The sequence below is a fragment of the Orcinus orca genome, chromosome X, assembly GCF_937001465.1.
Source record: "Orcinus orca chromosome X, mOrcOrc1.1, whole genome shotgun sequence".
NCBI lineage: Eukaryota > Metazoa > Chordata > Mammalia > Artiodactyla > Delphinidae > Orcinus > Orcinus orca.
This window is the reverse complement of record NC_064580.1, coordinates 9,214,058-9,239,446: the sequence shown is the minus strand read 5'-3', so window position 1 is coordinate 9,239,446 and position 25,389 is coordinate 9,214,058. Positions and strand designations below refer to the sequence as shown.

Below are 25,389 nucleotides of genomic sequence, written 5' to 3'. Positions count from 1 at the left end.
GTTGTCAGTAAATGTTCAGATAAACTTACCTTTGGCTAAATGTTAAAGGGCAGGGGCCACTGAATTATTAAGAAAATAATGGCAAAACAGGGTAATTGCACTTGCTCAAATGTTTACAGAGTTGATAAAATAACCTAATGACAGACGTCAACTTTTGTAAAATGGTAAATTTTTCTTTTTTTGTATACACTGTACTATGAAATGCTTTACAATCTACTTCTGTTCGGAAATGTTTTTTTCCTTCTCACATGTTTTTTTCAAAGTCCTAGTACAACTGATATGACACACAAGTTATAGAAATACTTTCAATACATCTTTAAACAACTTAAAAGGAAGACATTAATCCAATGATGTGATACTTAACTGCAAGATTTGGCAGTTTAGGAAAGTAACTATAAAAATTGACAAAAAAAGGATAATGTATAATTTTTATAAGGATGGTCTAGACATTTAAATTCATTTACTTTAAAGTTTTTAAATTTATTTTAATTTTTAAAAATTTATTCATTTTTGGCTGCGTTGGGTCTTCATTGCTGTGCACGGGCTTTCTCTAGTTGTGGCGAGCGGGGGCTGCTCTTCGTTGCGGTGCACGGGCTTCTCGTTGTAGTGGCTTCTCTTGTTGTGGAGCACGGGCTCTAGGCAAGTGGGCTTCAGTAGTTGTGGCACACGGGCTCAGTAGTTGTGGTGCATGGGCCTAGTTGCTCCGCGGCATGTGGGATCTTCCCGGAACAGGGCTTGAATCCGTGTCCCCTGCACTGGCAGGCAGATTCTTAATCACTGCGCCACCAGGGAAGTCCAGTCTAGACATTTAAATCATTTTTTTAACTGATGAATTATTTGAAAAATTATTAGCAATATACAATAAAGGGATAATACTTCGAACAGTTATTTAAATCAAACCTAAGGTACAAATAATCAGCTTAAGGGAAGTTGTGATTAAGAACCTGGCAGTCCAGTGGTTAGGACTCTGCACTTCCACTGCAGGGGGCGCACGTTTGATCCCTGGTCGGGGAACTAATATCCCGCATGCGCAAGCCACACACACACAGAAAAATGCCTTTAAGGGAAGAAAATAATTGTTCATTATTAGAAAATGCATAAATTGTAAACTCAAGGTATATAACTATATAAATGTTCCAAGAGACAGTCTGTGTTCATTTCATTGGGGACATTGAACAAGTAGATTCTTAATAAAAGAAAAATTTTTTCTTTTCCAGGCTATGATAATTACTGATTTAACTTTTTCAACAATTCAGAGCATACTGCCTGTGCACCAGATTTAAACAAGCATTGCATAAACCAAATGGAGATGAAACCTAGCACGAACCCAAATGCTACTCCAGGTTAGAAGCCAAAACCTGACGTTTGCTTAGCAACTATGTGCACTAAGATGACATTACTCGACTTCGAGGTTCTGATTCTCACGGGTCAGTGTATACAGAAGTCTCTTTGATGGAACCATTTAGAGAGTTTTGAAACTCCCTGTGGCTCTTGTCGTTCATGTCCAGTGATCTTTGGAAATTAAGGTCAACTAAACCGAGCTACGAGAAAATGCAGATGCTGTGTTCAAGGCTTGTATGGTACTGGTATCCCTCAAACAGAGCTGGAACTTTCTAAAATATCCTGGGGAAAAGGGCAGGCATGTGAGAGACTTAGGTGAGGATTAGAAGGATGACTTCAGAGACCATCAGCTGGTAATGTTGGAAGAGGATAAATACGTTGGCCCCAAACCAGCGAGGAGCTATCCCAACTTCCAGTAACCACCTTCTAGTCAGGCAAAATCAAAGAAGGAAAGGAAAACAAAAGTCCTTAATAAAAAAGTCACAAAGGGAAAACAAAATAAAACACAAAAAAGTTATGAATCAAAGTTACCTTGCTGTTTTTCTACAATGAAGAAAGAGGACAAGACCAGAGTGAAAACTCTCTCTTGGTTCTTTCCAACAAGATGATTTATTTGAGATCACCCAAAATAACATCCTACAGAAAGGGAACTATAACATTACACAACCAAGTGTAGCTATAAAATCTCAAACATTCAGGCAATGCTTTATTTAGATCACCAAAAATAAGGTTTTATAGAAAAGGAACTGTAACAAGCAAATGTATAGCTGCAAATTTTCTTTTGCCATCAATATCAACCCCCTCTAAAATATTCTGGGACTACTTTTTAGTTTCCAAGCAAAACTAATGTTTTGTTGCTCAGCCTTATCACAGGAATGAAAACGGTTTGCAAAACAATTTTGTTTAATGCTAACAAATAACTAAAAAATGTGGTTATTGCTAACAAGTAACTCCATCTACTGAAACAGCCCAACCTACGCACACTTTCGTGAACATTTCACTGTGAACACAGCTGCTCTTTGCCCGCCGTCACAGATGACATGTACTGTGGCAAGGGTCACACGTTGGAGGCCGTTCAGGTACCTAGGAAGTAATCCTTAACAGAAATAACTACGGTAGGTAAGCAACTCAAACAAATGGGCCCACCTCTGCCACACACCCCCAAGGCGAGTGTCGCATTCGCTCTGCCTGTAAGGAAGGCCCACCAACTCCCTAGTTCTTTATCGGGAACGGAGAGTGCAAAGCTAGATAGAGAAGCTGTTCTTCCAGAACCATCAAAACCTTAATAAATCGCCCTGGGGTTCTTCGTGCTGTAGTGCGCCTCACAGGCAGCAACATAGGCAGACTCTGGGAAAAAGTCATCATGGTATTCTGCTAAAAACCTGGAAAAAGAAAACAAATAGCCTCTATGATCACCACAACAAAGGCCAAATACCAAGAAGCAAAATTTTAACTTCCAACCACTCTAACATTTCACTCTTTTCTGTATGAGATAGAAAAAAAAATAATGAATATAATCTTGATGTCTATATACTGGTTACTTTCATTGCACATATCCGGCTTCGACGTTAATGACTATTTCATTGGAATCCTTTCACTATCAAGTGTACAAACAGAAATAGAACGTAAACTCCACTAGGTGGCAGTCTTGATTATATAATCACTTCTGTGCAAAAAGGCCTCGTGACTATTTCTACATTTTCCTCATTTCTTTATTTACTTATTTATATTTGGCTACGCCAGGTCTTAGTTGAGGCTCGCAGGATCTTTAGTTGTGGCATGCGGTTCCCTGACCAGGGATGGAACCCGGGCCCCCGGCATTGGGAGCATGGAGTCTTAGCCACTTGACCACGGAAGTCCCACATTTTCCTCTTTTAAAAACAAACTATAGGGGCTTCCCTGGTGGCGCAGTGGTTGAGAGTCCGCCTGCCGGTGCAGGGGACAAGGGTTCGTGCCCCGGTCCGGGAAGATCCCACGTGCCGCAGAGCGGCTGGCCCCGTGAGCCGTAGCCGCTGGGCCTGTGCGTCCGGAGCCTGTGCTCCACAACGGGAGAGGCCACAACAGTGAGAGGCCCGCGTACCGCAAAAAACAACAACAAAAAACAAACTATAAAAAATCAATTATAAACTCAATAAATGTCACCTGAGAAATTCACAGTACTTACATGGCCTAAGTTAAATCAAAACTGAATGGTTTAATTAGTGAAGAACATTTTGTGGCCCAATTTGCCATGCCAAAAGGTGCTGCAGTTCCACCAAAATAGGTAAGCAGCACTGACTTATGCCTGACTATGGATGGATGTTAAAATGTAGCCACTCAAGAATCTGCAACACAGAGGTACTACCTTGACTCTGAAGTATCAAATATTTCACCATGAATGGCTAAAACATTCTCACACGGGCCACATTAGCTAGTAAGCTAAGTAATTAGCCCCTTGTTTGTTTCCCCTGCCTCTTCCCACCTGTCCTAATTCCTAAAAAGATAAGGATAAACCTCTGCAATACCTTCTTTAGTAAAAACCAAATCAAAATTCATTTGAGAGATAACTCTGTCTTCTTTGAGTGTACCCTTCCTACAGCAATTACTGATCCATTGATTCTCTAGTTAACGTCTTTGGATACATTTTCAAAACCCATTACAGCTGACCCTTGAACAATGTGTGGGTTAGGGGCGCCGACCCCCTACACAGTTGAAAATCCCTGTATAACTTACAGTTCGGCCCTCCATATCCACTGTTCTTCCAAATCCCTAGACTCAACCAACCACATGGATCATGTAGTACTACATAGTATTTACTATTTTTAAAAATCCGCATATAAGTCGATCTGTGCAGATCAAACCCATGTTGTTCAAGGGTCAACCGTACTACATTTATTTGTAAATCTTTCTGAGTTACCTTCTAAAACCCTAATTTCTATTTCGTATTGCGCATAACTCAAAATCAGCAGCCTCTCCTATGCTAACTTGCAGCTGTCTCATTTTGGCATTATTTGATTTCGGCTTAACGAAATGTTGAAGCCAAACAGAGCTGTGGCTTTTTTTGAGGGGGAGGCTGGAGGGGAAGAGAGCGTTTTTGAAACTTGTTTCTAATAAAATGTTATAAAGTCTAATTCCACTTATTGGATACTTTATTCAAAATACCCACACAAATATCTTTTAAAAACTCCAAGACCCATTTCTCTGGCTGGAGTGGTCTCCACTCTGGTGAATCCTACTTGATTAGCTCTTGCAGGTTGGGGACTAAATACAAGGAAAAGGTACCCCCTTAAAGAGAATCAAGAAACAGGTCAGGGAGATGTGACAAGCTGGGTGAGGCAGAGTGACAACCAGCCTTGAACGCCAAGAGGAACTGGTCAATAGACATCTGGGTGGGAGAGTTAGGCCACAGGCATAATGGAGCCTGGGGTCCACAGCCCCAGATGCGGGAGAGGGGAGAGAGCCTCGGGACAAATGATCTGACACTAATAAAATGACTGGCTCTGTCAGGTGAAGGAAACAATACCTTTCTCCGAACTCACAAACTATCAGCACATTTATCTTAACTCCAGAACAGACACCAAAATCAGACCTGTAAATTTAAGTTAGTTTATATACATGCAACAAAGAAAAGTCACATAATTAGGGTACTCCTGAATAAAATACATAGAATTAAATTATTATCAACCTCAATCACTTCTTTAGAAAATTAATTTTCTATCCACATGGTTATCCAACTGGATTCTTCTAGTGACACCAAAAAATTTTACCTCCGTACATTGAATACCCTTCACTTAGAAACCAGATAAACTATGAAAAAAATAGCCCCAAACCCCCATGTTACAATTACTGTTAGAACCAACCATACTTGGGTAATACTGCTACCATTTAAAATACCACAGAGCTAGCTTCCACATCTGCTGAAGACAAGTTCAGAAAAGTCATATATAAGGTGGCAGAGTAAGTTTTGACAAACTAATAACAATACCTCAGAAAGAGATCAAAGTGCTTCAGTAAAGCCTTCAGATTCTTCTCAGAAAAGGACATCTTTCCAAGGATTTCTGGAAGTTTCACTGCATTAAAAATAAAAGCAAAACCATTTACAATCAATCGGCAGAATCTGGCGATGAGTAGGACACACTCAGGGATCCTCTGGCGCCCCATGTGTCTTTATTTGAATTGAAATTAACATCTACGTTGCCGAGCAACACCAAAACTCTTACTGAACACAAAAACAGAGTAGTAGTACAAACATTACAAACACAATTTTTATGAAATTTAAGATTCTTTCGGTGTTTTTTTTTTGAGATCAACATTTAATGATTTTTCTTAGACGCCAAAATTACCACAAGATGTACATAAGCTTATAAGTGTTAAAATCAAAAAAGAAAATAAAAAGGGCAAGAAGAAAGCAGGGACCAGGATTTCTTACCGAACAATCGCAGCAAGTGTTGCGCCCCATAAATGTAAGAGGGTGGAGGTGGCTGGTCACCTGGCGGGTAACTGTCGGGTACAAGTTTCCAGGAGAGGACCTGGGAAAAGCAGATTGAATGCTTTGTTATATCTTAACACTCCACTACCAACAGATCTGAACATTTGGAATCCCGGCAGAAACACATACACATTGACATTCTCAGGCCAGCAGAAAGACATCACCCATCAAGTGTCACATTTCCACACCCAAGCTTCCCATCCCTCTGGCACCTCTGGAGCTGCCTCACAGCTGGATCAGAAAATGGGAGGAAACCAAATGTGGAACAAAACAATGACAAGAAACCAATGTGGAGGTTCTGAAGCCATCCCACCTTCCTTGGCAACATGGAGACACTTCTAACCACCTAAAAATTATGACAAATTGTATGACGATGAAAAAAATATGCCACTCGGGCTTCCCTGGTGGCGCAGTGGTGAAGAATCCACCTGCCAATGCAGGGGACACGGGTTCGAGCCCTGGTCCAGGAAGATCCCACATGCCACGGAGCAACTAAGCCCCTGTGCCACAACTACTGAGCCTGCGCTCTAGAGCCCACGAGCCACAACTACTGAGCCCACGTGCCACAACTACTGAGGCCCGCGCACCTAGAGTCCATGCTCTGCAACAAGAGAAGCCACCACAATGAGAAGCCCATGCACCGCAACGAAGAGTAGCCCCCACTCGCTGCAACTAGAGAAAGCCCGCGTGCAGCAACGAAGACCCAACACTGCCAAAAATAAATAAATAAATTTTAAAAAAATGCCACTATATCAAATAACACAAACTTATAAAATTAAATAAAATGAGTAAGGAAGACTTAAAATTAGATTAGGGAAATATTTTATTTTCTAATTTTCAATAGCTACTACCTGTAAATTAGCTGTAACTGTTTTGGTCATCTTGCCCCTTTTCCTTTACTGAAAATTCTGCTTTTTAGACAGTGAAGCAATAAAAAGTGATCCAAAGATGTTTTGAGTAATGATGTTACCATTGTTTCAAGGTTGTCTAATTTTCTGCTATGTTAGATTCACTTTGGAACCTAATTTCATCCATTGAATCAAGTGAAAATAGACTTCAACCCTGGTAACTGATTTCTTTTCCTTCGCTTTGAATTTCAGAACTGTGGGTGGATTGGGGGCTTTTGTTAAAGTAAGAGTTGAATTTCAAAACTCTCTGATGAGCTTCCACAGAAATACTTCAGCAAATTATAGAACACTTCTCCTGAGTTGCTGTTTTGCTTTTTGAGATGTCAAATTTAATCTGGAAATAGTAGCGTCAAAGGAAACCCTCTACAAGACCAAGCAGAAGGATGCCAAAACGACCCGAGAAAGGCTGATGATGTAGTCAATTTAATCAAATGAAATCGTAGAAGTTAACAAGTACCACCACGGTTCCATATGACTCCATGCAGAATGTCTGGGCTTCAGCCCTTGCCTCACTGACCCCACCCTTCTGTGCTGTACAAGGCTCAGGGTAGGAGTAAGTTTCAGCACCTTTACACTATCCCCAGCACCTAACCCTGTGGTGCACACAGCTGAAGCTCGGGAACTGTTTTCGACAATGATACTCAAAGTGAACATAGGGGAGTCTGAGATCACTGGAGGCATGAAGTGCACATGTGCAAAAGCAGCTCATCTGGTTAGTTAGCAAGCCAGTCTACCTCACTCAATTTTGCATCTCAGTGCAGTGAATCATCTCCTATTTATCAAAGATGCATTATGGGGGAAAATAACAGGTTTCTAGTGGAGGATTCTTCACTGGGGTGTGCACGGGAACCACCTGTGATCTCAAGCAGGAATGTGAGTCCAGACCCTCCGCATGTGGTGGGGCAGTGAACGTCATTGGGAGAGTCTCAGGTGGTCAGGATGCAGAGCCCTGGGGAAAACATACTCCAGTATAGGCACTTATGGAGGGGGAATGCACTAAGGTCTCACGAATCATTGAGAGTCTGCCCAACTCCAACCATTGACTAGAAATCCTTTTTCACTAGAGCTTACAGCTCTACCTATAACCACTAGATGGCGGCCTTGCACCAGTGACCAGATAGGGAATGGCCGTGCCTCAATATTCAGATGTCTTCTAGAAGAAACATGATTCCCCATAAATAATAACACTTGCAGGGCCCTCTTGTCTGAAAAATGGAAAATCAGGGACTGCTTGCACTAGGAATTTCCTAAATCTTCCCTCAACATCACTGTAACACAAATTGAGTTTTCTAGCAGGGGTCGGCCAACTTACAGCCCTTGGGCCAAATCCAACCCCCATGTGCCAAGAACGGTTTCGCTTTTTGTTTTTTGTTTTTTTTTGCAGTACGCGGGCCTCTCACTGCTGTGGCCTCTCCCGCTGCGGAGCACAGGCTCCGGACGCGCAGGCCCAGCGGCTATGGCCTGCGAGCCCAGCCGCGTCCCCTGCATTGGCAGGCGAACTCCCAACCACTGCGCCACCAGGGAAGCCCCACGGTTACGTTTTTAATGGTTTTTAAAAAATCAAATGAATAATACTTCACGACATATGAAAGTCATATGAAATTCAATTACTAGCGTGCGTGAATGAATTTTGGAGGGACACTGCACACTCATTCATTTGTGAACTTTCCATACTGTTTTCACGCTGGTGCACAACCCTGAAGATATTTACAATCTGACCCTGTATAAGAAAAGTTTGCCGACCCCTGTCATCAAATATTCTTTCTAGTAAAGCCATCCTTCCCTATGCACAGAAACAAGAAAAATCCCACTTCCTAGGTGAGATTCACAGAATACCCCAGTGGGCTAAGACATCTCCCGAACTCCTGAAACACTCACTACCTACCTCAGTTAACTGGCCTTAAAAATAGTTTTAAATTGAAGTTTTCCCATCCATAAAATGGAACTCTGGTGGTGAGGCTATTCTCGAGAACTCGAGGTAATTTAGGTCAAGCGCCTGGCACAATGCGGGCATATAGCATGCCCTCAAAGGGATGATGATAATACTACTGTTGAGGATGGTTTTTAAAAAATATTTATTTATTTCATTTATTTTATTTATTTTTCTCCACGTTGGGCCTTCGTTGCTGCGCACGGGCTTTCTCTAGTTGCGGCGAGCGGGGGCTGCTCTTCTGCTGCGGTGTGCGGGCTTCTCATTGTGGCTTCTCTTGTTGCAGAGCGTGGGCTCTAGGCACGCAGGCTTCAGTAGTTGCAGCACGCAGGCTCAGTAGTTGTGGCTCACGAGCTCTAGAGCGCAGGCTCAGTAGTTGTGGCGCACGGGCTTAGTGGCTCCGCGGCATGTGGGATCTTCCCGGCCCAGGGCTCGAACCCGTGTCCCCTGCATTGGCAGGCGGATTCTTAACCACTGTGCCACCAGGGAAGTCCCGAGGATGGGTTTCTTATTTTTAAATGATTGAGAAAATGCCCAAAGTGGAATATTTCATAACATACAAAAATTATCTGATGTTCCAATTTCAGCATCCATGAATAAAGTTTCATTGGACCGCAGCACACTCATTCATTCACAGAGTGCCTGTGGATGCTTCGGGGGTGGGTAGGCTCAACAGCAACTGTGTGGCCCACAAGGTTTAAAATATTTACTTTCTGGCCTTTTGCAGAAAAGATGTGCTGATAACTGTTCCATAAAATGAAAATCCTCACACTTCAATACTTGTACTTATTTGAAATAAAAGATGAATGTTAAGTGTAGGGCTGGAGTCCTAACCATTGTCTCATTTTAGAAACCACAAATACGTTACAATCATATGAACAATTCTGTTACTATCCGCAGCAAGAGTAACATAATGCTTCTTCTAAGAAAACCCAACTTCCTCCTGCAGGATTTAAGAAACCACAGAAGGAAGGACTCACTGGGGATGAACAGCAGGCACTAACTCTTTACCTCATTTATTTCATTAGTTCTTCTGCCTTCAAAGCCAGCAAACACCGCACTCCCTTCCTTGCTAGGGGTCAGAGGAACGGGTGAGGATGATCTGCTATGAACGGGTGTCTCTTCAAAAGGAAAAGATGTCAATTATTCACTTGTAAATCACACAGTTACTGAATTAAAGATTGCTGGAAGACCTTTACAAGCAGCAGAGACGTTATTAATCTTTAACAATAAGACTTCCCTATTAAAGACAATACCTGGAACATTATTTGGCGGAAAAAAGCAAAGCAAAGGAATCAAGTACTGAGATATGCTATGTGATGAACCTTGAAAACATTATGTTAAGTGAAAGAAGCCGCAAACAGAAGGCCACATATAGTACGATTCTACTGATATGAACACACGCCCAGCAGAGGCAAATCCATAGGGACCGGAAGTAACTAGCGGTTGCCCAGTACCGCCCAGTACCGGCAGATTAGGGCTGAGGGGAGGGGCTGCTACCAGACTTGCGGGCCAGTTCTAACCGGTCAGTGCCAAGGGTCCACGCTGCGGAGCTGAAGGCGTGGGGGGCTCCCTTCTCCTAGCTATAGCTGAGGGTAGGTTAGGGACAATGCCTCATGAGCCTCAGGCGGGCCGAACTCCGGAGTCAAATTCCCAGAGCTGAGCAGGCGAATCTGGATGTGACCCTGTGCTCGTCCTGTTCTCCCCCAGCACCTCCTGCCGGCTGCAGTCGTTTCAGGAGCACGAAGTGCAACATCGGCTCTCCCCGGCGGAGCCTTCCTGCACGGGGAGTGGACCTACTCTTTTCCAGGTGCAGGAACAACTTGGGCATGCTGGCAGACGCGTCCTGCTGCCGGCGCTTGGGCTGAGGCGAGGCGCTGCTCTCCGACAGCCGGTCGCAATTAGCGGAGTGGCGTGTGGACCGCCTCAGAGACTGCAAGGCTTCCGGCTCGGCTTTGCGCCTTTTGGGGGTGGCTGGCTCGCCTGTGGTTGGCTGACTCTCTGCGGACTGTGGTGTGGATGGATTCAACAAAGGTGGGCTTGGAGAGAGCTCCTCTGGGTTCCTGCGGAAGACAGGGGAGAACGTCACACGTGCCTGGCCCACAGAATCTCTGTAAAACCTGGAGGGGTTCTTCAACGTCTTCTTTCACACAGTAAACACACCCTCCACTCCACTCCAGGAGGCTTAGAAACTTTCACTTCCAGATGTGCCAAAACGAATATTTTCTTCAAAAGTAACTAAACCTATTAAATCATTTTAACCCTTTAAATAATTTCTCAAGGCACACTGGCATTAAAGATTGTGATGCCCTTTTATACTTGTTTTAGATCAGTGGTTCTCAACTGGGAGTGATTCCACTCTGCCAGGGGACACTGACACCTTCTGGAGACAGTTTTGATTGTCACAACTGGGAAAGTGCCATTGGGATCTAATGGGTGGAGCCCAGGGATGCTGCCCAACTTCCTACAATGCACAGGACGGTCCCACCACAAAAGATGATACGGTTCAAAACATCAGTAGAGCCAAGGTTGAGAAACCCTGGTGGAGAGAATAATACCACATTATCTCATCACAGTGTAACTACTGGTAAGATTAGAAACGCCACAAACATCGGCCAAATTTTGTGGCAACACACGGTCCACCCCAGACACTGGGAACCTCGAGGTTTGGAGGAGGGCATGGGGACATCAACACAGGTCCCCAGTGAGTCACACAGGCCTCTCAAATGGGGTGGAACCAATGGGGAAGGAAGGCAGGCTGAGAAGAGACGGTCATGAGGCAGACAACCAGGAGACAGGACCCAGGAAGGAAAGGGATGGGGTGGGAGGAAAGGTGGCCGACACATGGCACACCAAGTGGGAGGCTGTCAGTGCCCCTTGGGAGCAGAGGGAGGTGGGAGACAAAGGCAGATGGTAAACAGGCAAGAGATGGATGAGTGGAAATCATGAGAACAGACCACTCTCAGGAAGACAGGCCTCGGGGGAGAGGGAAGTAGCTTACACAGATGTAGGCATAGACTCAGGCTGGGGGACTTTCAACCCCGCCAAAGAAAATATATTTGGAAATGCTTGGCCACTGAGGGAAGAAAGTGGTGACACAGCAGACCGAGAAGGAAACTAACCTTACCTGAAGGGCAAAGGTGGCCAGCCCTTTATGAACGTCCTCATTTAATAACTACCTACAGAAGCAAATGTTCTTTCCATCGTACAGAGGCAAAAGCAAGAGGCTCAGAAGACACCTCCCCAAGCCACACAACCTATACGCGAGGGAGCCAAATTCAAACCCACATCTACCTTTCTCAGGCCGTGCTCTCTTCACCCAACTGTCTTTGGAAAGCACAGGATGGCTACACGAGAGCCAACTTCTCTACGCTAAATCTTCACTTGGTAAAACCTTTTAGAGCCATTTGCAAGTGAATGACGACTTAGCTTACCCAGGAAAAAAGAAAACCACCAGTATGGGCGCTTTGCAATTTACTCCCTCCTCCAAACGTGTTGGCCCCATAGCATCCAATGGAAATCTTCAAAAACAGATTTAGCTATTTCATTGATGATATCTGATGGTTGAACTGCAAGTTAACTTACCTATTAGTGTTTGTGGTACTTTCCTTAATCGGAAGAAAAAATTTGGACGAAGTCACCTTTTTATACTGAACTTGTTCATATGGATAAAGCAAAACCAATGGGAGAGTGTAATCAAAGGTTATTCTTAATCCATCCACCATCTCCTTACAAAGGTCAACGCTGCGAGGATTAAAGAGATTAGAGATGCAATAAAAGAACTTTCCAAAATGTCACAGTGAAATTGCACATTTTAAGAAGGAAGAGTTTTAAATGCTATATACTATACCTATGTGTGTAAAAAATAAAGTTAGCCTGTAGATGCTAATAATAAAGAATTAAATGGGAACACAGATCTATAATATAAAGTGCAATAAGTAATTTTACCTTACCACACTGAACACAAATGAATATGCCCAGTGCCACACAAGGAGCCCAAGCAGTCTGTGCTGCAGAAGGTGGACAGACCCCAATCACCAGGAGCTGAAGGGGGCGGTCCTGACGAACTAACACACCTGTTTAAACTTGAACAATCTACGTGTCTGATTCTACTCCTGCTGGCTCATGTGCCCAAGGCAAGCTATAAGGACAATTACTCAGACTAGGATAAAGACCTGTTTGTAAACAAGCCTCGATAAAATTCTCATCCCCCATTCTGGTTCTTCTCAAGGAAGAAAAAGAGTTATCTCCCTAAATTACATCATTGAAAAAAACTCCAGGTGTTGAGGCACTGCATATACTCAATGGATCCACACCACATACCTAAGGAGTTACTGAACATTCCGAAAAAGGGACAATATTTTGAAATTAAACTGGTTATTACGTGAATCATCAAGTGCTATAGTAAATGAATTCATAATAACTGAAACAGAGACATGTTACTTGTTCTAAATGGAAGTCACTTCTCTAATACCCGAAGCGAACCATGAAACGCCAAGCATCCCTCCCCTACTTACTTCTTTTCTGCTGGGATATAATGCACATTCATGTTGGCATGTGGCATAGCGTGATGGTGGCGAGGCCTCTCATTGGCTGAAAAGGCTGCATTGATAGCAAAATGCTTCACGTATGATTCCAAAATAGTTATGATGTTGGTCTGGCATGGAAGTTTCACTAACTGTTAACAAAAATATAAACATCTGATGTATACATCCCATTGTATAAACCATACATTCCAAGAAACAGTGGTCTTGTCTATATCTTTTTTTTTTTTTTTTTTTTTTTTGCGGTACGCGGGCCTCTCACTGCTGTGGCCTCTCCCGTTGCGGAGCACAGGCTCCGGACGCGCAGGCTCAGCGGCCATCATGGCTCACGGGCCCAGCTGCTCCGCGGCATGTGGGATCTTCCCGAACCCGCGCAGGAACCCGTGTCGCGTGCCGATATCGGCAGGCGGACTCTCAACCACTGCGCCACCAGGGAAGCCCTCTACATCATTTTTGAAGCTCAAAAATAAAGCCAATTGTGTTTGAAGATAATTTTTTAAGCAAATGTGCTTTGAAGCTCTTTGACGTTTTTCTTCTACTGATCATATCCCCATGGAGATTACAGTAATAATTTTTAAAATAAATGCAAGCAGTGATTCTCAGCTTAGTGATCCATTAGAACCACCTGCGGAGCCTCTAAGATAATCCACAGCTGCCACCCCCAACACCAAGAATCAATTTCACCTTGACCTCTTGGTTGAAGCCCAGGCATCAGGACTTTGCGAAGCTCCCTAGAAGATTCTAATGGGCAGCCAGGGCTGGAAAAGACTGCACACTTTCATCAGCAGAACAGTACTGTCAGAGAAGTTTAAAACCCGACTCAGTACAAAACTTAAAATATGAATTTCATTCCTCCAAGGTTCTCAACTTTTTAAGATTGCAAAATACAGCTAAATGAAAGCTCTATTACAGATCCATGTTTTATATGTTATCCCTGTATACCCGTTTCCTCCTGTTGATATAGTAACAATCGTCCTCAAGCTTCTTCTTCAGAACTTCAGGGATTTCTATAGTTATTGTTCTTTCTTCCATTTCCTTTTTTGCATGCAGCTCCGGTTCTTCCTTCTGCAATATCACAATTCCATTTTTAGCTACCTAAAACAGAGAGTCTATATCCAAAGAAGGACTAACATAAGGACAGCCTACAATGAAACAAACCCAGTTAATCTTCGACATTTACACCAGTAATGATGCCAAGTGTTCTAATGAAAAGTATATTAAAAGCCAAAAGTTAACTTGTTTTAGGCCACTAACCACACTGCAAATGATTATTTTGCTTCTTCCCAACTTAACTTTACCAGTGGGATTCATGTTAACTTTGTAGACAGGCAAACAGAATATGCCAAACTCTGATACTTAATCGGCATTATAAAAAGTTCACACTTCCACTGGAAAGAAAGAGGTAACTATGATTTGTGAAAACCCTTTATGGGTATGAAGAGCCATGGAGAGGTTCTTACAGTAACTATAAGTAAGGGTTAAGGGCTATTTTCCCTTATATATGAAGTACAATTTTATAATATTTGGTTAAAAAAACATTTCACAACTAGAAATTTACCACTAAAATATATGCCAAAGACAAAGAGTTTTTACAATAAAAACTTTATACCACTTCAGTCTTTTCTTCAATATCACTTTCTTCACTTATTTCTTCATCCTTTTCTTCACTACTGTCATCAGAGGAACTGCTTATTGCTAGGTAAAACAAAAAACACCAGGCAAACCTGCATTATACACTTCCCTAACCCTTATGTTTACAATTCTTTAAGGTGGCATGCATGTCCTACTGCTGGTAATAATAAACTACTATCCTGCATAAATTTTTTTTTTTGTTTGTTTGTTTGTTTTTTGTGGTACGCGGGCCTCTCACTGTTGTGGCCTCTCCCGCTCCGGACGCGCAGACTCAGCAGCCATGGCTCACGGGCGCAGCTGCTCCGCAGCATGTGGGATCTTCCTGGACCGGGGCACGAACCCGTGTCCCCTGCATCGGCAGGCGGACTCTCAACCACTCCGCCACCAGGGAAGCCCTATCCTGCATAAATTTTAAACGCTGAACACAATTACTGTACCTTTCAGAATAGAAATTTATTTTGAAAAAATATAACACCAATTTCAAGGGAATGCAAAAACCACCCAGGTAAATGATCTGCAAGTGTTCAGTCACCTAGGACCCTATGGTTCCCTGGCACATTCATAAGTGGAGCAATGTACCAAGAAGAAAACATGAGAATGCACCTCTGAGGGATCCATATAAAGACACTGGCTGAGAAGGCAGTGGTCATGTGCAAGACTGATGAAGTCTAATTAGAAACTTATTGACTGCTACTTTAATTGTTACCAACAAAAGGGGCAAATGTTTTATGTAATGAGCTTAAAATGTTTCCCTGTCTGTAATTCGAATGAATCTTCCCCCTCAATCCTGCGGTATAAAAGAACTAGGTAAAACTCCTTTTAACCAGAGAAAATGAGTCAAGCCACTCACAGTTTTCAACATTTTCATCTTTTTCTTCAGCAGGGAGGCTTTTTAAGACAGAGTCCACACCAGGCAACCTGCAGCGCTTCCTCTTTCTTCCTGTGCTTCTCCTGAAACAAATACAACTGAAATGCTGACGATGACTGATATTGGTCTTGAGGAAAAAACCAAAACACAATAACAGTAATTCTTAAGTACCTAAGATATAATTAAACTTTAAAACAGAACTGGTAATCTCCACTTCAGAATACTACACAATAACCTCTCTGAAAGCACAGCAGTTATTTCGAATACAATAGAAACACTATTCGCTAACACACTTTAAAAATGTAAAATTACTTAAGAAACCATGTTTACCAGATTTTAGAACTTTTATTCCATAAAAATTCTAAACACTAAAAGGAAACACACTGAGTAACATTTATAGGCTCTTTGTATTCTTACAGGCGAGCTACAGCTTTCCTTGCCAATTTACGCTGTAATCTCCGATTTTCATCGGTGTCACGAAGGACATGATCTTCAGCTGCCCATCTATCCCAGCTAATCAAACAAAAAAGGAAAAGAATGTAAAATTCATTATTTTAGTTTGATATGAAACAAATGTTAAAAGCACCTCACAGGAACAGATGTGTCTCAGAATTACGTACATTTTAGAAAACTATTTAAATATTTTAAAATCACAAAAAAGACGTAAATAAACTGAAAACGGAACTCATTCAGACACAGAAGCAACTGGGGTTTCCAAAATTACCCATAGAGAATCCAAATATAATCGACTTAGAAATAATCATTCTTCAGAGTAGGCAAGGTTTGATTTTTTTAAAAAAGCAAAAACAGGAAATGAAACTTTCCTAGGAGTGTCTCTAGAACTTAACAAAGAAGTTTGCAATGTTCCTGTGCAGAGGTGATCAATTTTCAGGCCGGTTTAACAAGTACACTCACCTTCTGTTCCAACCATTAAAATGGATCAGATATTCTGGGATCTTTCTGCCTTTTTCGTCTTTCCCAACAATAACATCGACAATCTGAAACCAGGAAGTATCGTCCACAAACGATAGAGCATAGAGAATATTAGAAGCTGAATCAGAAAAACTAAATCATAGACCTTTTCGTAAAAGAAAAGAAAGCATTCTCTCCTTTTTTAGACAGAGAGCTGGACTGAAACATTTTTCCTTTCAATTCCATTTTTTTTTCTGAGTGGATGCCTCAAAATAGGAAGCATCCCTCCAACCACCCCGATTGGTCTCTGAGTGTGAGAACGGGTGCAGCTTCCGAAACCACTGGCCGGCCGAACTGTCACTAACTAAAAAGGGTACAGGCTAGACAAGCGAGCTGCAGCCGAGAGACCTTTGGGAGTTGTAGTCTCCTGGGCTCCGCTGCGTCCAGGTCCAGTTCGGCTCGCAGCTTAACGCCATCCCTCCCAACGGTGTCCCCTGGAAAACGCCTGGGGCAAATGATGGGGCGTGTCACCCTTGGGGAGACTCAAGGCGGGGAGGGAGGAAGCACAGCAAACAGAACACTGAGACGTGGGCAGCGGGGGTAAAGTCCGAAAGTAAAATGTAGAGCCCGGAAGGCTTGGGCAATCCCCCAAAGGGCAGCACCTCCCAGACACACCTGGGGCCCGGGGCTAGTCCCCAACTCCCGGAGTGCGAGGCCAACTCCCTCTGGCCGTTCAGACCTTAGTTGCTGCAGATGTGGCTCAACGTCCCCCGAGCCCCGGAGACTTAGGCGGACAGGCACGGGGCGCGACACGGAGATTGAAAACCTAAATGCTGCAAGGCCCCGAAGGACTATGACAGCCGGGCAACCTTGCCCTCGGGGTGGGGGTCGCGGCCTACGGGAGGGGGCGAGGCTAGACACGACTGGGAGCCCACGCGGCACTAGATCGCACAGAATGAGGGGCTAAACGCAAGGCAGAAGCTGTGTGCCAGCGATCTCCTGGACAGGCGGACCCCGCTGCCAGCTCCCCGGCCTAAGACTTCGCACACCATATTCCGAGGGCGCCAGTACACCCCAGGCACCGGACGGAAGCGGAAGCGGAAGCGCCCGGGCCCAGGCTCCCCAGCGCGGTGTTCTGAGAGCGCCCCCTGTCGCCCGTGTGGCGCCGCGCAGGCCGAGGAGCCGCGAGCAGGGAGCACCCGGGCCCCGCCACTTCCCCCGCTCCGCGGCGCCGTCCACACCCGCATCCGCATTCGCCTCCCGTCCCGGGGTCCCCGTCCCGCGCCTCCTCCCTGTCCCTCCGCGGCGGCACCTTGGCATCGTACAGCACTCGCGCCTTGGTGGGGTCAGGCTCGAAGCACAGCACTTTCTCCCCTGAGTGGAATTTAAATTTCATGCCCTCGCTCGCGCTCATTTGCTCATCGTGGCGGAGGGCGAGGCTCCGGGGCGGGAGGAGCGCGCGCGGTGGGGGAGGGGAGTGGGGGCGGGGAGGTGGCGCGCTTCTGCTGGGGTGGTGGGGAAGGAGCGGGGACTGGCGGAGGCTGCGACCGGCCCGCCCTCGGCTCCGCCTCTGCCCGCCTCGCGCCACTGCCGGACCTCGGAGCAGCCGGGCGCGCGCGCTCCCGATCGAGCGCGCCCCTGCGAGTCCCCGCTGGGCTGCGAGTGGGGAGCCCGCGGCCGAGGTCCGCCCGCAGAGCGGCCGGCCCCTCGCGCCCTCCTGGGAAAGGCGGCCGAAGCAGGGCCCACAGGGTCTTCGCGCCGGACACCCGCTCTCCGGTCCGGGGACGGGAGACGCTAGGAGAGAGCCCGTCTGGGGTGGGCACTGGCTGTGGGGAAGCCGGCCGGCGGCTGCCTTCCGGGAGCTCCCTGGCCGCGCCGCATCCTCCACCTTAGCAGAGCACGGTGGCCACGCGGGGAGGACGTCGGGCTGGGGTCGGGTCTAGATGGGCAGTGGCCTTGGGCGGGGGGCGAAGGGTGGTGGAAGAGTGAATAAAGCACTGGGACATATCGGGGCCAGGACAAGCAGGTGGCAGGCCTGGAGGCTCCCAGTGACAGCGGGTGAGCCGTGGGCGGCGAGGCTGATGGGTCCTTACCAGGTCGTTCCATGGTTTTCCAACCCCCAGAACTCGCAGAGATGCTCCCTCAAGGTCTGTCTTCTCCAATACTGTACACCGAAAACTCCCTACAGGTGAGAGGTGTTGTACTAGCAGGTACCTGAGGGGATGCTCAGGACGAATGACAAATGCTGGGAGACGCTTCTTGAAGGGCAAACCTCTACAGACAGGAAAGATGGTGCTGGGTTTGTTTTCTTTTGAGGAATGGAAAGTCTTTAGGCAGTGTAGTTGCTGAATTAAGACCCAACTGGAGACCAGCTTTGAGGCTCTGGGGTGGTAGTGAATTGCCAGTCCGCCACACTCTGGGCTCTGTTCTTGACTCCAGAAATTTGCACTTGCCTCCGCCTTCACTGGGTTCCTGGTACACATACAGACTTCACTTTGGACACAGCCAAGAGAAAACCCCTCAGGCTTCCCTAAATGATGATACACCCCTCCGGGATTTCCCCCACCCCACCAGCCCTCTATTTATCCATTTCTTGCATTTACTACTCTGCAGTAGGAGGGCTGTTCATTTGCAAAATGTCCTCTTTAAGATGCTCAACTCCTTGAAGCTTGGGAAGGCAGGGCTGGAGGGAATCTCATCCAGTTCATCATTGCACACTCTTAGCATACAGTGAAAACTGATTGGATAGATTATGGATTTATGAAATAGAATCCACAAAACTCAGAGATCAATTGAATGTGAAGGTGGAAAGTGAAGGAGGAATCTTGGAAGACTTCCAGATTTTCTGGCATAACCAGTTGGGTGAGTGCTAGGTCTATTGGCCAGAATAAGGGCTATCAGAGGAGGGACAGGTTGGGGGAAGCCACGGAAGACCTGTGTCTGGGATAATACAGTGGAGAAGCCAGAACTGGAGTCATGATTCCTCTTCAGGTTGTGGTTTATCAGGGACGAGATTTTGACGATGGTGTTCCCCGTAAATGGCAGGGGGAGCTCTGGGGCACAAGCAATTGCATGTCATGGTTAAGCCATAACTCAAGTATTAATGTTTTTATTTTTCTTGCTGGTGAATGGAGATTTCCTCTCCAGATTCTAGGCTTTCACAGCAAAACTTTGGCTGCTTTCTTTTGTTTCTCTCCATTTCTACCCCTTACGTCCTTGAGCAATGTCTTTTTCCCCGTCTCCCCAAAAAGTCCAAGAATGCAAAAGCCTTCAGTATCATAAAAGCTACGAATCCCACCAATGGGAACACCCGTTGCAGCCCTCATCCAGATTAGGACCCACCAGAGAGGTCTCCATGTCTAATGCGGGTAGAGCATCTTTTCCTCTTGCGGGTAAAGGTAAAGAACATGGTGGGCTCTGGGATCCAGTCCCACACTTGTCACTTCCTAGTTCATGTGTAACCTTGGACAAGTGATTAGCCTCTCTGTGATGCAGTTTTCTTACATTTAAAGTGAAGATAATAGTGGCTTCTACCTCAGTGTTGTTTTAGGAATAAATCAGTCTATTCACTGTATATGCCTTTGTGTAAATGCCTTTGTGTGAGCCTCCTGTGTGCTGGATGCTAGACACATAAAGTAGGATACAGATATTACCCCTGGCCTCAAAGAGGACACATTTCAGGAGGGGCAGAGCATGCAAGCAAGTGCAAGCCTCATGAGTGCTCTGATAAAGCTGGCCCGGAAGAGAACAGACACAAGTGCTTACATCTCCCTACGAGGAGGGAGAGTGTCAGAAAAAGCTCCCGAGTGGAAGTGCTCTTGTTAAACAAACTGAAGATATTAAACATTTTAAGAGTTTGAGCAGAAATCTGTTGGAATCTGGCAGTACCCAACCAGATGTGGTTAGGAGTGCCACACTGTGAGTAGCTCAGGGAGAGGCTTTAACAGAGAAAAGGCAGATGTAAGGCAAGTGTTGATTGGCTACAGCATAAAGACCAGTTGGCTGTTTGTGATTGGTTGTCCTTAGCATTTTGATTTCATAACCTTGAGGAACTAACAGGCTTAGATTTTGGTTTGCTTACCTAGACTCCCAAGGCATTAGAGCCACCTCGGTCTAATGGCCTCTTTATTTAATTAATTACACTGTTCTTCCCCCCCCCCCCCTTTTTTTTTCCCGATACGCGGGCCTCTCACTGCTGTGGCCTCTCCCGTTGCGGAGCACAGGCTCCGGACGCGCAGGCTCAGCGGCCATGGCTCACGGGCCCAGCTGCTCCGCGGCATGTGGGATCTTCCCGGACCGGGGCACGAACCCGGGTCCCCTGCATCGGCAGGCGGACTCTCAACCACTGCGCCACCAGGGAAGCCCCAGTTCTCCCCTTTTGGTCATCCTCTCATATGGGAGAGATTGAACAAAACTTTGGTATTAGCGCCACTCTCGGTCACCAAAAGAGTAAAATTTTTCTTGTCTCATTGTGAAACTCACATAGGTTTTGATGTCAGATCCGTGGAAGAATTGTTTTTGCTGTTTATCTCGTTATTCATCTTGTTTCTGTTTCTCTAAGTGCAGTGAGACCATCTGATGTACTGCTGATGGCTGTGACCATGCATTTAAGACCATTGAGAGAACATAGCACACCAGGGGCTCTACAGTGAGGACTATTAGGAAGATAATACAGAGAGACTGAAGTATCCTCCTTAACCAGGGCCCCATGGATCAAACCAGTTGGTATCAAATCAGTCAAAGAATGCACATGAAGGGGCATCAACCCGTTTTAGCCAAGTGGCTTGTTTGTTAACTTCCTGTATTTGCTACAATACCAGAGGTGTTGAACCGGGTACAGCAGAAGTATTTGCTGTGGTACAGACTCCTCCTTGATCAGCCAACAAGTAATCTGAAGCACTTCTTTTATCTAAACCACCTTAGCAAGAAAGTCTCAGGACTTGTGTTGTATAGTTATGGCCTTAGCAGCAGATGCAGCGATAGTGGTCGGAGTTAAGGAGCATTGTCTTTCCATGCGTCAACAGAGAGAAAACACAAGTAGCAAGAAGGCAAAAGGAATAAAGATTTCATATTGGGGATAAAGATCTTGATCTGTGATCTTGGCAGAGTTGTTAACTTCAAGATGCCAACTGCTTCTGGGGAGGAACCTCCCTAGTTACTTTTTATTTATTTAATTATTTTTGCGGTACGCGGGCCTCTCAATGTTGTGACCTCTCCCATTGCTGAGCACAGGCTCCAGACGCGCAGGCTCAGCGGCCATGGCTCACGGGCCCAGCCGCTCCGCGGCATGTGGGATCTTCCCGGACCGGGGGCACGAACCCGGGTCCCCTGCATTGGCAGGCGGACTCTCGACCACTGCGCCACCAGGGAAGCCCACTAGTTACTTTTAATTTTACATCTCCAGCTGGCGTGCAGTTCCAAGATTCTGGAGAAGCCCTTTTTAATTGGGGGATGTGTACCCAGGTTCAATTCCCTGAAATTTGTCTGTGATCTGGGTAGTGAGAAGGACCTGGTATCATCCCTTCCAAGGAGGTTCAAGGGCAGTCATATTCTTCGTGATTCGAAATCAGAAGAGTGGGAGAAGATTGGAAACATTAGTTTGGAGAGTTGCAACCAGACATCTGAGGAAACTAGAAGAACTCAGGATCCAGTTCAGTTTACAGACACACAGTTCTTTCCTCTCACCTTTCTTATTTCTAACTGGCTTTAATTACATATATTTATTAGAATTCTTGACCTTTTAGAATCCTTTATTCCTAGTGAAAACTAAGAAGTGATCAGTGTGGACTGTTAAACTAGCATTCTGTGGATTGGCAAATTTATAAATACTTTTCACAGTTTCTAGAAGTATATTCTTCCTCTTAGTAATTTTTCAATGTGGCACAAAATATGCTTACTGATAGAACCGAATATCTTCAGTTCCTCTGCCAAAGAAAGCCAAAAGTGGATAAATCTATGTTCAGTAATTAACGTTGCAGTATTTTATCTTACTTGGAAATGATCTAGATGTTCAATGACTAGCCTTCATTTAACTTATCTCATCCAACTTTAAGGTTTTAAGTTACCAGAAAGAGTTTGAAAACTATTCTTAAGCAAATATACCATAAGCATGATTATTGCTGAAAAGTACACTTATAAATCTTTATCTTACATCTCCTTAATTTACTTGTTCTTAACAATTGTTTAGATTACTCCTGAAAATATCATGAGACATTGAACAGCCAGCCATCATCTTAAGTTACCATTCTTGGTGACAAATGATATAACAGAGATTACATGAGCGTATATGACTTTTGTTAACCTTTCGGGCAAGGACATGTGATATAGTCCCGGCCACTGAGAGAAGTTTTCATGGTGAGGGGAAAGAGCGGGGGCGAGCACATCTGGAAGGAAAGATCCCCCTCTCTCCGCCCAGAGAGGGGTGGATGTGATAAAAGCGCTTCTCTTTCTTACTGGTCTTTACTGTCTGCGTGGGAATGTCGGTTAAGTGCTGCAGCCAGCCATCCTCGGTGGTCTAAGTGTAAAATGCTAGGGCAGGAACGCTTGCCTGGGTCTTTGATACATTGTTGCGTCTCTGGCTCACTGAAATTAACCAACCGCGCTGCCTAACTCCAGGCTGCCTGTTATGCGGTATAATAAATCCTGGTGCAGCCCAAAATGCCCTGATCACACCTCTTGTGCAGTGGTAGAGAGTTAAGTTACTGGCACCTAGCATGATCTTTACTGCTCATTTGGGTGTTATTGGTGAAATGGCCCTCCCACTGAGAATGCGTTTTCTTTTTTAACCTGGACATAAAGACGTAAGCGCTGGTGACTTTGAAGAAGTGCTTCGCATGTATTCAGGGTTAAATAGGCTTTGTGAATGAAGGGTAAACCTAATGACCATATATGATACAGTTTCACTGGAATCGCTCTTTAATGTTAGAAAGAAACTTTAAATGAATCTCTGGAACAGCCCATTGATGAGTTGTAACAGCCTATGGCCTAAGTTTGACCTTGCAAGTAGATACTTTTTTGTTACTTTTGTCTTGGGTGATATGCAGACCTACATTGTAACAATGTGTTTTGTGGTTAGGGAATATTCTGATACAAAGTTGTAGTTACTCTTTTACAAAAGTTGCAATGCTTTTTTTTTTTTTTTTTTTTTTTTGCGGTACGCGGGCCTCTCACTGTTGTGGCCTCTCCCGTTGCGGAGCACAGGCTCCGGACGCGCAGGCTCAGCGGCCGTGGTTCACGGGCCCAGCCGCTCCGCGGCACGTGGGATCTTCCCGGACCGGGGGCACGAACCCGGGTCCCCTGTATCGGCAGGCGGACTCTCGACCACTGCGCCACCAGGGAAGCCCCCTAGTTACTTTTTTTAATTTTTTTTTCACTTTTTTTTTAAACATCTTTATTGGGGTATAATTGCTTTACAGTGGTGTGTTAGTTTCTGCTTTATAACAAAGTGAATCAGTTATACATATACATAAGTTCCCGTATCTCTTCCCTCTTGCGTCTCCCTCCCTCCCACCCTCCCTATCCCACCCCTCCAGGCGGTCACAAAGCACCGAGCCAATATCCCTGTGCCATGCGGCTGCTTCCCACTAGCTATATGCCTTACGTTTGTTAGTGTGTATATGTCCATGACTCTCTCTCGCCCTGTCACAGCTCACCCTTCCCCCTCCCCATATCCTCAAGTCCGTTCTCCAGTAGGTCTGTGTCTTTATTCCTGTCTTACCCCTAGGTTCTTCATGACACATTTTTTTTCTTCTTAAATTCCATATATATGTGTTAGCATACGGTATTTGTCTTTTTCTTTCTGACTTACTTCGCTCTGTATGACAGACTCTAGGTCTATCCACCTCATTACAAATAGCTCAATTTCGTTTCTTTTTATGGCTGAGTAATATTCCATTGTATATATGTGCCACATCTTCTTTATCCATTCATCCGATGATGGGCACTTAGGTTGTTTCCATCTCCGGGCTATTGTAAATAGAGCTGCAATGAACATTATGGTACATGACTCTTTTTGAATTTTGGTTTTCTCAGGGTATATGCCCAGTAGTGGGATTGCTGGGTCATATGGTAGTCCTATTTGTAGTTTTTTAAGGAACCTCCATACTGTTCTCCATAGTGGCTGAACCAATTCACATTCCCACCAGCAGTGCAAGAGGGTTCCCTTTTCTCCACACCCTCTCCAGCATTTATTGTTTCTAGATTTTTTGATGATGGCCATTCTGACTGGTGTGAGATGATATCTCATTGTAGTTTTGATTTGCATTTCTCTAATGATTAATGATGTTGAGCATTCTTTCATGTGTTTGTTGGCAGTCTGTATATCTTCTTTGGAGAAATGTCTATTTAGGGCTTCTGCCCATTTTTGGATTGGGTTGTTTGTTTTTTTGTTATTGAGCTGCATGAGCTGCTTGTAAATTTTGGAGATTAATCCTTTGCCAGTTGCTTTATTTGCAAATATTTTCTCCCATTCTGAGGGTTGTCTTTTGGTCTTGTTTATGGTTTCCTTTGCTGTGAAGAAGCTTTGAAGTTTCATTAGGTCCCATTTGTTTATTTTTGTTTTTATTTCCATTACTCTAGGAGGTGGGTCAGAAAGGATCTTGCTGTGATTTATGTCATAGAGTGTTCTGCCTATGTTTTCCTCTAAGAGTTTGATAGTTTCTGGCCTTACATTTAGGTCTTTAATCCATTTTGAGCTTATTTTTGTGTATGGTGTTAGGGAGTGATCTAATCTCATACTTTTACAGGTATCTGTCCAGTTTTCCCAGCACCACTTATTGAAGAGGCTG

The 25,389-nt window shown here is 44.8% G+C and overlaps 1 protein-coding gene across 3 annotated transcripts; it reads right to left on the bottom strand.

The window, feature by feature from the left end:
• Window positions 1–1,931: 1,931 nt before the first annotated feature.
• MSL3 (MSL complex subunit 3) lies at window positions 1,932–18,112 on the bottom strand. 3 transcript variants are annotated; one of them, XM_004284908.3, is made up of 13 exons: window positions 17,916–18,112; window positions 16,607–16,689; window positions 16,109–16,204; window positions 15,674–15,774; window positions 14,801–14,886; window positions 14,134–14,256; window positions 13,165–13,325; window positions 12,233–12,391; window positions 10,448–10,710; window positions 9,659–9,768; window positions 5,750–5,849; window positions 5,306–5,390; window positions 1,932–2,723 (listed from the first exon to the last, which is right to left on the bottom strand). In XM_004284908.3, the coding sequence occupies exons 1-13, from the start codon at window positions 18,015–18,017 to the stop codon at window positions 2,624–2,626; spliced, it is 1,569 nt and encodes a 522-aa protein (XP_004284956.1). In that variant the 5' UTR covers window positions 18,018–18,112; the 3' UTR covers window positions 1,932–2,623. The 3 variants fall into 3 exon arrangements, with proteins under 3 accessions (XP_004284956.1, XP_033270968.1, XP_033270970.1); XM_033415077.2 differs by lacking the exon at window positions 16,109–16,204 and having other exon boundaries at window positions 17,916–18,073; XM_033415079.2 differs by lacking the exons at window positions 16,109–16,204; window positions 17,916–18,112 and adding an exon at window positions 17,279–17,553.
• Window positions 18,113–25,389: the final 7,277 nt, after the last annotated feature.